Source organism: Hakea prostrata, chromosome 4 (genome assembly GCF_041222555.1).
Source record: "Hakea prostrata isolate BN-2017 chromosome 4, UWA_Hpros_2, whole genome shotgun sequence".
NCBI classification, from domain to species: Eukaryota; Viridiplantae; Streptophyta; class Magnoliopsida; order Proteales; family Proteaceae; genus Hakea; species Hakea prostrata.
In genome coordinates, this window is record NC_142603.1 from 53,375,354 (window position 1) to 53,387,644 (window position 12,291).

Below are 12,291 nucleotides of genomic sequence, written 5' to 3' on the forward strand. Positions count from 1 at the left end.
TCTGTGATTCTGTATATGGTTTGATGATTTTGATGTTCTGACAAATTACTAATTCACAATGCATCAAACTGAAGGAAGGAACTCAAGAATGTCAGCAGTGAAATTAATTCATCCAGGCAAATAAGAAATCAAACACCACAACATCCGCTGAACAAGTGCCAACGAATGAAGTCGACAAAAATTCGAGATGCACCAAATCCATCAATGGAGAAGGAAAAAAGAAGAAGAAAACGGGATTTCTCTCAGACAAATGCCTCAATCACATCATGGTTTTGAATGGATTATCAGACTCGTCATCAAGTATTGACATCACTGAGAAACCCCATTTCGTTAAGAAAAGAGAAAACATTAGAAGCCCACAAAACCTAATCTTGGCTATAACGAAAATACAAGAAAAGAAATTGATCGATCAGAAATCGAATTAAACTCAAAACCACGAAGAACAAAGTTAGAATAAAGTAGAAGATATAAGAACCAGCATTTCCAGTTGGAAAGCGCGATGAGCCGAAGGTAAAACCCGGAGACCTTAGTAATTCATTAAAAAGAGTTGTTCCTGGCTCATTTATAGAAGTCTGAGATCGAAATTTAGGGTTAGGGTTTCTCATAACGCTTAAAAAAATTACAAAAACCTCCTTGCACGCTAAAGTTCTACTACTTCGATTTGTTTGTGATCGGCGGCGCTGGCATATGGGCTTATGGGCCAATTTGGACCCCAAAAAAAATGAAGAAGGGATGGGCCAGTATAAAGATGATAGTCGATCAGTTTTGGGCCTGTTTTGGTTTTACCTAGTTGAGTCTTTGTTTGCTCTTGCGTGGGTATTCCGGGCAGTTTTTAGATCCCTGCACGTGACATTTTTTAGATTCAATGATGCTGTTAAAGACAAGGAAATCATAATCTATGAATCTCAAAAATGTACCACTAAAGGTGATGGTCTAGCGGTCTCAAGCTTACTCCCAAGTGGTTTGGTAGTCCCTAGAAACCCCTCTGCTCTTTTGTTTCTCACATTGGGCAATTGTGTGCTTTTTGGCCTGGGCACGGGGTCACTATCGGTTTTTTTATTATATTAGATCTCCGTTGGGATTACGTTGACTGGGCTAGTGCTTGCACTGGCAGTTCATAGAGCTAATGCTTGCATAGGTTAAATTGAATGTTTGAACATGTCTAAAAAAATGTTAGATATCACGATCGTAGAACTGAACAAAAGATACCGGTTAAGAGCAAATGAAATTTCCACTTAGCCCAACACTAATGCATGTATTCGTCTTGGTAAGTATCTTTTTGTGACAACTTTGATTTGTTTGTTTTTGGGTTCGGTTTCGATAAACCTTCATTACAAATTCGAATTATGATTTTTTTTAAAGGGTGCCCAATATTAACTAACGAAAAGAGCCAGTGGAGACTATTACATACACCGTTAGGGAAGATCGAACCCCAACTAGTAACCTCCCCACTGTGAGGCATTCATCCCCACCCATTGAGCTGATAAGTCAAACCAATATGATACACTTTGATTTTGAATGTGACTGATTGATCATTTTTCAATAGTTTCCGCAAAAATTTGACATGGTTAGGTCACTGGTAAGGGAATTTTATCAAGTTAAAAATGGACCATCTACTTCTCTAAAGACACATGTCCAATTGACCATTAGTCACATCCAAAGATTGAGGTAAGATTTAGAGGATAGAAAAAAATTTATAATTTTATCTGAACTTTTGGATACTACATGTCTTTCATCCAGAGGGAAATGGATGATTCATTTCTTCGTTGATAAAAATCCGTGGTATGAGGGATTATGTGATCCTTTAAAAAAAATTTGTTACATTAATTACAAAAACAAATGAATGGTGTAAATGATATTGCCTCTAAATTCAAATTCAAATTCACCGTAACTAACTCTATCATCATCGAGTGATCTTATTTCCAATCTATCAAGAAGAGTTTGAGTTATAGTTAAAGTATCAATAAGTTGTAGAGTTTGATTGTAAACAAGTTGTAATTCAAATTCATCAAACTCTATAACTTGTTGATACTTTAACCATAATTCAAATTCTTCTTGATCAATTGGAAATAAGATCATGATAGAGTTAGTTATGGTGAATTTGAATTTGAATTTGAATTTAGAGGTTTATCCTTTACACTTTCCCGCAAGGTCATTGGTTGAGAACAAACAGTGAGCTTTGATTTTAAAATTTTGAATTCAAAGGCTTATCATTTACAAATGGGAAAGAGAATTGCAAAAATGAAAATGTTAATTCTGACTCCATCGGCTTGATTTGGCGTCTTAAAACCATGGATTCATCATCCAGCATTTTCGAGATGGAAAAGGGTGCTCTTTATAAGTGATCAAGTCAGATACCCAGAGATTACAAAAGTTATGAAGTTCTCCACAAATCCTGGTATCCATATTTGTACATAATCATGAACTAAAGCTACTAATTTTAGTAAGGATGAATGTATATTTTCCCAATACTGCACAGAAATTTAGAGATGACTTGATGTGTTCCTATTATGACTCTAAAAGCAAACCTTGAAAGGCTCTTCACCTGAGAATTGCTTCTGCTATGATTTTGATTCTTCAGACGGCATTACCCTGTTCAATCTTCAGCATCAAAGCACCCAGAGATTAGCCCCAGGAATGGCATTTTTCCTTTTACCAGAGACATCCTTGACACCACAGTTTTGTTGAAGGCTAACTACAAAATCAACTTCGACCCAGCTTTTCATCTAGTATGACTATGATAGTAGGTTCATCACTGCTGAGTTAGTTGAAATAGACTTTTCTGATGATTTAGTTGAAATAGACTTTCTGATCCCTGAGCATCTGCAACTGAGGTAAAATCCATACTCAGTTTCTGATGGAAGTCAGAGATTGATAGAAGCACTTGAAAACATGATATTCTGAAAATAAAAAATTCAACAAATAAAAAAACTTGATGTAGAAATACCTATTAAATGATGACAGAGCATAAAAATGTAAGATGTTGGATGAATCATATTGTGTTAGAAGTAAATGAAACCATCCTCCAGATTCTTGTTCTGGATTCTGATCATCCTACATACAGTATGGCAAACAGAGGACTACTCATACTTCAAAGGTGCTTTCCCATACTATCCATCTATTGTGATTACCAGTACATTACCATCCCATCCATAGAAACCCCTGTGGCCTTTCAATTGTTGCTACTATAAATTTGAGATCATTTTGGCATCGATCTGCTCTCTCCTGTTCTTTCGCCCATTGTAAGCACTCATGAATAGAAAAATTCAAGAATCTATCTTTTTATGTCCCATGAGCAGAAACAGGCCAAAATGTCTCAAGGCATGAAAGACTTCCATTATATAGTAACTTTATGTTTTAAAAAGAAAATATGAAAGATTAATAATATAATCCTCAGAGTGCACCTAGCAAAAATGACCCAAAAACTAATGGAGCATATCATGCCTACCTTATTCATTGGCTGAGCCTGGATTACCAAAATAAACTGACTTTCCTACATATAGTTGGCTTACACAAAGAGGGGCGGGGTGGGTGTGTGTGTGTGGGGGGGGGGGGGGGGGGGAAGACACACACACACACACAGAGGAATAGGAAGTAAAGAATTTGCACTCTTCTCATCAAAGTGAAACTGTAGCTACAGAGGGTTACTGAATACCAAAAGTTGGTGCCAAGTTACCTTGCTCATTATCAGGCTTTTTTCTGCAGGGAAATGGAATCAACTGGTTCATGGGGTGAAGAAGGGTGCAAAAAGAGACAAATGGCAGAAATATCATCCATTGAATCTCCAAGCTTCTTACGTTTCCATGCAAGAGCTGCATATTCAACCAGCCGTTTTGCTGATTTGGCTCTATCTGTTGTTGCTGAAACCACTTCTACTGCTTCTTGGTTGGAGATAACATCCCACACCTCCATTAAAAAAAAAAAGAAAAAAAATTGGTGAGAAAGAACCATTAAAGACCCATAAGACTGAGAGGGTACAGAAGACTTGACAGTCAACACCAATCCAAATAGCAAAAGAAGCTCGGCACAAATTTTGTATTACAACTGGGGAAAAGATTTCTCAGCAAGCAGAATATTTGCAAATGAAGAAGCTAGTCTTTACCTACACAGGAGTTTTCCCTTCCTTTTGGGTGTGTAGAAGCTAGTTGCATAAGATTCTATCATCCTTCTTAGATCAATAACAAGGACTCCATAAGATCCTCTCATCCTTCTTAGATCAATAACAAGGACTACATTGCATGTCTCTCACATACAGTAAGAGGTTCCCACTACCCTCGAAATTAAATAATAACTACAGAAGAACTCCTATTGATTTTATTTCTTCTAAGAAATAGGAAAAGAAACGTTTGTAACACCCAAAATCAAAAGAAGACAAATATTTCATCAAAAAATATCATATTCAATCATGTGCACATTTTAGATATACCCATAGCTTATACTAACAGAATACATTGAAATCTTGGGTTCTGATCCTCCTATACTAGCCAGAAGGTGCAGACCTTGTCATCTGAGAAAATAACTATTCCCTACTTCTATTGCAATATTCATAACAGTGGATAATATCCAAGAGAGAGAGAGAGAGAGAGACAGAGAGAGAGAGAGACATACCCCATCTGTTGCCAGTACAATGAACTGGTCCCTGCTGGTTATATTCCTCTGTATGACTTCAGGCACAGATATAACCCCGTAGTCCTTTACACAATAGTCTCCAAAGGATCTGGACATTGCCAGACCTGGTGTATCTTCATCTGGCAGCCAGACCCTGTGCACCTCAGGTTCATCCTCAAAACATAACACACGCCCTTGGCATTGTATTATCCTCTCAGCCTCCTCTGAACAGACATTAACAAAGGGGTCAAAGTTAAGAAAAAAAATCCACCCTTACATAATACATCTTAGGGAGGATTTTTTTCCCTTTTATATATTTTTTTTTTTTTTTTTTTTGGGGGGGGGGGGGGGGGGGGAGAAGAGGAAGGGAAACTCACGAGGCAAATTTGGCTTGAAGTCAACAGTGAGTTGCACTGGTACCAAGCTTCCATCCTCACAAATGGTAGCCAACACAGCACGTGAGTCCCCAATATTTGCTATAACAATGCGCTCACCCTGGCAAAAATCAACTTGAGAAAAGCTTCATCTTGGATCTTAGTGAACTTGGCCACACATAGGAATACTAGAGTTGGTCCCAGGTTTATTGCAAAACGAAACAAAAGAAAACTTCCACTCAACATCTTTCTTGGAATTCATCTAAAGAACAGAACATCATTCTTGGAGAAAGGGGAAACCATCTCAACAATATCCTTGCATTAAATTTTATTTTATTTTATTTTGTCTTCTTTGTTGGGGGTGGGGATGTGGGTGGAATGGGTTACTAGCATATGATCATCAGGAGGAAAGGTAAATAAGTAGATTAAGATATTTGATTAACCTCTAAAACACTATGGGAGTTAAGGCAATATAAGAAGATCATCCCACCTATTTAACATTCTCTATATCTTATAATGTAGGAGTAAAATCATCACCATTACCAACCAATAACGATCACCTATATCTCCTTTCAAAACTACAGGTACAAATAAGAGAATTTGACTGGTTCATGCCAACTATTGGATTCTTCACTTTTAGCTATTCAATTATCATAATATGCACAGGTCATCAACTCCAACAATCAAATCAAGGTGCCATTTCATGGATGAACCATCCCTAGAACTTGCACCAAAAGAAAGGCATTACCATCCAACCAATAAACCTTTTATTGGGATTCCACTTGATGCCATCACAAGAAGAGTTAGCCTATCAAGTCAGATAGTCCAGATGTCTGGATCAAGAGAGTGGTATCAGATTCATTAGATTTTAAATCTATCACCAGTCTTAACTAACAGAAAATATATGAGTCTTAAAAGCAAAATAAGACGATGTGTTTATTGTTAGCAGATGTCATTCCAGAATCCAGACCTTAAATGGGAGATGGAGCTTTACTGGTTAGAGTTATATTAATGCATAAACAACTTTTAATTGGTAGAGTCTAAACCCAGTTATGACTGAGTAGAAAATGTAGTATTATTGCCTTTCTTACAAAGACATCATGAAATTTTTGGTCTTACATCATTAATTCTGTGTCTCTAGTCATTCTTTTGAATCTCATGGTTTCTTTAGATGGCCTCTCAAGATACCAAATGGAACCTAATCATATTTTTAGCATTTGATTGTATGTATTCCCGGCTTTAAAAAGGTTCTCAATACAGTAAATTAAAAATTGCAACAATATGAACTACCATTTTCTTCCTCGACGAGTCTATTAAGTGCTTCAAATGATTGTTCCTGACTTTTCCACCACTAATAAATTGACCAGTATCAATCTAATTTCTTTCAAAACATTCTGCTTATCTGTTATTTTATACCGTTTTCTTCTAAGCTCACCTATAACCTACAGAGGAATCCACACGATAACAACATGCAAGAAACAAAGTCAGTGAAAAAACCTACCAAGGCCCATGTCATATAGCAGATATGAGCAAAGAAAAGAGATTACACACTGGGAAACTTTAATTCATCTGCTTCTTGAGCACTAGAACTTTTATAATGAGGAACAGGAGAAGCTTCAGTGTTTAGAATTTCAAACAAACAGAGTGAATGTCTACTACACAAATTCATAAGCCAACATTAAGTCATGGATTATCATAATCAAGCTATCACATCTGCTGCAAAACACTCAAAAACAATAATTTCTAGTTACCTGTCTCAGAATTGTCAAAGCAGTTGTACCACTGTAGTAGGAATCAATCCTAGGATGCTGCTCAAGCTCCTGATCAATGGCTGCAAATGTCTTGAGATAGGATTCCTTCCATATATCAAACCGATGATGTTCCTTTTCGGATTCCCCGTCGAAATCCAGGTCAACCGAAGTAAGAGCAACCATCTCCTGCCAATTACGCAGTAAAGATGAAGGCAATGATTTCCTGACCGTCTTTGCTAAATGGTGTCCCCATTCTCCATGCCCATCAAAAATCCCACAGAAGATCATGTCTTTTTGGCATCCAAATTCCTACCAAACAAACAAAGAAACCATAATTTCTCAATCAAATAGAAGAGAGGGGTTAAAAAGTAAACACAAGCACATGAAGTTTCACCCAAAACCATACAAGCCATACCTCCCACACAGTGAAACAATCCTGGTTCACTCCTTTCTGCCCACCCTTGGAGAAAACAGAAGCGAAATTTTTGGAACCATCAACATTGACTACACCCGGAGACCACAAAATCAAGTTGTTTTTCTTTGCTTCTTCGGCAATTGCTTTAGCAGCTTCCCTTCCGACATCAATCCCATTATTCTTTCCTTTCTTGACGGAAAGAGATCTTGCCAAATCATAGAACAGAGACGACAGATGCTCCATTGCCTCCACAACTCCTGCAAACAGGAAGAGTTACAACTCTGAACCATGGTGCGTGCATAGCTCTACTTAGACTACTTTAAAATGGAATTCTCAATGGACTTTAAGAGTCGCCTCATGCAAGTACAGAAAATTTATGACCTTTTCTTAACAACCCAGAAAAGAAAATTCAGAAAATTTCATCCAGAAGGTAATCAAAATAATTTTTTTTCAGCATCTACTGAATGAAGTATGAAAAAGAATACTCACCCAAAAATGGGTTTCCAACTACTAAGATTTCATTTCAAGAACCAGAGAGGGAAACAAAACCCACCTCGTTCTGCAGGAAGGATACGAGTTGGAGGCTAAAGAAGGGGAGTCTGGCGGCGCCGGTGAACAGAGAGTTGTCTTGGTCGGATTCCGAAGAAACTCCGGCAAATTGGACCAAGATATATAGATGAAGAAGCCTCAGATCGCTTGCACTCCATTTGTTTCTTTAACTTCAGATGAGATGAGACTTAAGAGCTTCTGTCGTCTCCACAAAACACTTACACCTGACACCACCGCCGACCATAAAGTGTTTGTTAAGCTCCACTCGAGAAAACGGAAAACCTCTCAGTGCATGCCTTCACAGAAAGCGTTCGTATACAGTAACAACAAACCATGATTAGGCTTTCTGAAGATAACATATTAAAGTAATAATGTCTTAATCACACATTAATCATATGATTATAATGAGTTAATACTTGGTTAGTTTCACAAATAGAAAAATAGAATCACCAGTTCTTATCCAATAGATGGTATTAAATGAAGAAGCGTGTTTTCCCATCATATAAAGTATTAAATAAACATGCTTGTAGGGTTGGTGTTTGGAAAGGAGCCTGCAGAAAAGTGACAAGTAGCAGTTGAAATGGTGAGGTGATGTAAGTTAATTAATTAAATTATTAATTTTATGGGTCTTTGATTGGTAAAGAACATTAGAAAATTGGGTTCTTGTCAATTATGGAATGTTTAGGTTATCACCTAGGAGTTGGGGGTGAAGGAAATTTTAAATATGGCAAGTGTTCGTTGACCAAGTGTATTATTTTAGAACCTTATCTCCACATCTAGCTTTTTACTTTTAAAATTTTTCGGTATGGACCCATTCTCCAGTGATGGGAAAGATAGAACCCCATTAAATATTGAGCAAATTGCATTGGCACCCCAAAATAGAGGTTTTAAAATATTGACATGTCACTTTATATTTAAAAAAACCAAAGAGATCTAAAAATTGGATTTTCATTGAATATATTTGTACCAATTTATTACTAAAGACAACTAAATTATTGTTTATTGTCAAAAATGATGTCATCAGTTATCCACCTCCCTAGAACAAATGCCGATTGAGTTGGCTCAATGATTCTATCCATATACCTCCCCAGTCTTGTTGTAGGAACTTTGGTGATGATCTTGAGCACCATTTCTGTAAAATCCCTTAAAGTCCTAATCCGATAACCCATCATTTCATGTTCGTGAACACGAAGTTTTAGAATAAGGCAACTTTGGACCATCCAAATTGAGACCAAAAGTTCGAAAATTGAACCTATGGACTTGGATGAACTAGAAGAAAAACTGAACACCTTATTTGACTTCAAGAGGAGAGAAAAAGTCAGTCCAAAAACATAAAAATAGATTTTTTTATACATAGAAACCAATGCCAAAGTAGTATACCATTGATTCAAGCATGTTTAGAGGAACCTACCCTTTGAAACCTGTCGAAATCGACTTTAGCATGTGAAAGATATAGAGCCAATTTATTGGGGCGGGTGCTTGGTTTGACCGTCCACCTCCTGCCCAAAAAAGGACAGCTTTGGGATTTTAAGTCAATAAGCCCCATTTTATTGTTTTCTCACTTCATAAACGAATTGTTTATGCTAGTGGGAGGCTGAGAGCATGGGAGAGGAGAAGAACTTAGAATTTGGGGAGACACGTGAGGCAATGTCGAAGCACGGTTTGCAAGGATAATCGGATGTTGAGGTAAGAGGACTCTAAAAATCCTTTAGTCCAACTACTTTTCATAGTATTTTGATGGATGTTTGTAATAATGATGGTAGTTGTAGAAGTTGGGTTGTAATGAATGCTTATTCTTGTCCCCCTTCATGTTTCCTAACCCCATTAAACAATGAATCATATTATCTTTTTATTTTAAAATCGTTTCATCCTCTCTAAGATGCATGTGGGTGGCTCTTTGAGAACCAAATTGGGATGATTGGAAGGTGTTTTGGGGACAACACTAATACTATTGTTCCATTGAAGTCGTAAACCCCCCCCCCCCCCCAATTAATTTGATTTTGAAATGAGCTCAAACTAAGGCATTTTGGTGGAGGCAATTGACCAGCCCTAGAAGGCTTGACTTGCTGCCACCTATCCGGGAGAGCAAGTTGGGTTCATTTGATACTTTTTTTAATTCCTGATCTAAACCTAGTTTAGTCTTTATGTTTCTAGGGTGCTTGTAGCTTGTTTACACACTTGAATTTGTAGATTTCTTGGGCATTTGGAGATCATTATTGTCATTGATAGGTGAGGAATACATTATCATGTTTTGTGTATTTGATTTGATTTTTATTTCTTGTTGTTTCAAATGTTGAATATTTTCTTATGAATTGCATGAGACTTTGCACGAATAAAAGGTAATTTGACATTTATGTTTATGTTACTATTCAATTCATTCAAATGATGATTGTTTATGACATGATTGGAATTTGGGTGTATATATATATATATACCAACCCGGGTTGTGGGTTCACCCATTACCCCTAGTGCCTATGCATCCCTTAGACTCATTAGGTGCATGGCCAGTAAGTATCTAAATGTGTTGGCGAGTAAACCTTGATAAATGCTACTACATTTTTGATAAGGAATAATGAAGCCAAGTGACCTGTGATGGCAGTGGCTGGGTCATGTGAGCATCATACAAACCCACTGTTATCATGTAGTGGTAGAGTTGCATATGTAGAGTTGGGCTCATGGGGAGTCCAAAAGAAGGCTTGAGTGCCGTGAGGAGACATGAGAGGCATCCACCCCAATATATGTGGACGACTACAAGGTTAAGGAATGGTAGTCCAAAAGATGGTTTGATTACCATGAGGAATAACATTGCTAGGTGGAGAACGATACTGGACCACAAGGGCATTACAAGACGTAATTGACCTTGCATTTGGGCTAGACTTATCCCTGACATACGATAATTCTCAGAGCAAATAGTGTTGGTGAGAGAGTAGTGACCTAATCCCTAGCCAAAGTATGATGAGACCTAATCCCATTGCCGTGGAGAACCCAAAAGACGGCTTGAGTGCTTGAGTACCATGAGAGAGAGTGACGAGACTGCTCAAAGGAGGTTGGTGTTGTAACTTAATACGTGTCTACCATAGATACTACATTTGTTAAAGTTTATGAACATTGTTTACATATTTATTCATTATCTTTTTATATATTGATATATTGTCATTGATGTGTGTGACGGATGCACGATATATTATTATTTTGATCTCACTAAGTTCTATGGAACTCATTCATTTATATATATTTTCTCTTAGAATTTATTACAAGTTATGAGGACTCCTTCTATCTAGAGAGTTTGCTCCAGGCAAAGTCCTACAAGAGAACGGTAGGAGAGGACATGGAGACACATGGAGAGTCATGTCTCTGTTCAGATTGCCCATATGGAGTCCAACCCTTATGAGGTTTTGAAGATATCATTGGAGAAAGTAGTTGCCTTAGTCACGATTAGTTACATTTTATACTTGTTTGTTAGGTAAGAGCGTTACTTAAACTCCTAACTTTATTGACAACAATACTTAGACTTCTGCTATTAAACAATTTTTTCTTTTATACTCTAATTTCGAATTCATTCGCTTTAATTATGATTTGAGGTTGACTGTAATAACTTAACTATTTGATACTTTAATTCCTTTGCTCTTGGATTATGTTATTCGGTATTGCTTGTTGTAAAGATTCCATATGCATGTTTGGTTATATGAGTCTGGAGATTTCAAATCTATAGATTTAAAATCTATGAAGTCATATTTATAAAATTAACTATTTGGTTAATCAAATATGTGGAATGAAATCTGTCGATTCATCAATGATTTTTGTGAATGCACAAATGTTTAACGTTTTTACAGTAGGGATGAAATCTCCGAATTTCACTTCATACTCATAAATCTACAGATTCACGTTTTTAGTGTAAAAAGATGAATCTCTAGATTTCAACAAAACATGTATAAATCTCGCATTCATGAATCCAGAGATTTCAAATCTTTGAATTCATATAACCAAACAGGGCCTAATGTCATGAGATTTAAATAATGCAATTCGGTTGGAAACAAAAGCAACACTCTTGTGTCACAAGTAAAATCTATTAATAAAACCACTTTTCAGATTGCAGGCCAGGTGTTTGACCCACAACAATTCCAAGAAAAAACAATTCCATGGATCAAACTTTTTTACTTACAAATCTAATGGATGCAAAGGCTAAACAGAAGATTCGCAAAATTGTCATCCATGACCATGAATTGGATAGATCATTAAGCACGCATTGTCATGTTATGCGTCATGCACTGGGCATTAGGCACACATTATTCTTTGAAAAACAAGTTTGAATTGAAGCAAAGATTACAGTCTAGATTCTGCCTAAGTTAAATAATAACAGGAAAAGGTGATTTCGCTTCTAACCATGGTGGCCAGAACCTCATGGGAAAATTTTGAAAACAACTAACCCAGACAAAAATGTTGTAAAAAAAGTGGACAACAGAGACAGGCATCTCACATCACCTTATTATCATTTATTTGATCCGGAAAAGTTGAAAAGGAAAAGTTACTTTTGTAGCGGTTGGGCAACAGAATCAAAATTGTCCAACAAAATCATTTTTTGTTGGCTCCTTAA

The 12,291-nt window shown here is 36.8% G+C and overlaps 1 protein-coding gene and 1 non-coding gene across 4 annotated transcripts; both read right to left on the reverse strand.

Moving 5' to 3' along the window:
* Positions 1 to 237: 237 nt before the first annotated feature.
* LOC149019602 (small nucleolar RNA SNOR75) lies at positions 238 to 318 on the reverse strand. Its single transcript, XR_016173291.1, has one exon. It is a non-coding gene; the product is annotated as a small nucleolar RNA SNOR75 (small nucleolar RNA).
* Positions 319 to 2,203: 1,885 nt separating this feature from the next.
* LOC149019603 (putative protein phosphatase 2C 34) lies at positions 2,204 to 8,023 on the reverse strand. 3 transcript variants are annotated; one of them, XM_089153581.1, is made up of 7 exons: positions 7,702 to 8,023; positions 7,149 to 7,405; positions 6,734 to 7,042; positions 4,986 to 5,103; positions 4,609 to 4,832; positions 3,677 to 3,906; positions 2,204 to 2,823 (listed from the first exon to the last, which is right to left on the reverse strand). In XM_089153581.1, exons 2-6 carry the CDS (start codon positions 7,389 to 7,391, stop codon positions 3,688 to 3,690), a joined length of 1,113 nt encoding a protein of 370 aa, XP_089009707.1. In that variant the 5' UTR covers positions 7,392 to 7,405; positions 7,702 to 8,023; the 3' UTR covers positions 2,204 to 2,823; positions 3,677 to 3,687. The 3 variants fall into 3 exon arrangements, with proteins under 3 accessions (XP_089009707.1, XP_089009706.1, XP_089009708.1); XM_089153580.1 differs by having other exon boundaries at positions 2,211 to 2,829; XM_089153582.1 differs by lacking the exon at positions 2,204 to 2,823 and adding an exon at positions 2,840 to 2,900.
* Between the last annotated feature and the right edge of the window lie 4,268 nt (positions 8,024 to 12,291).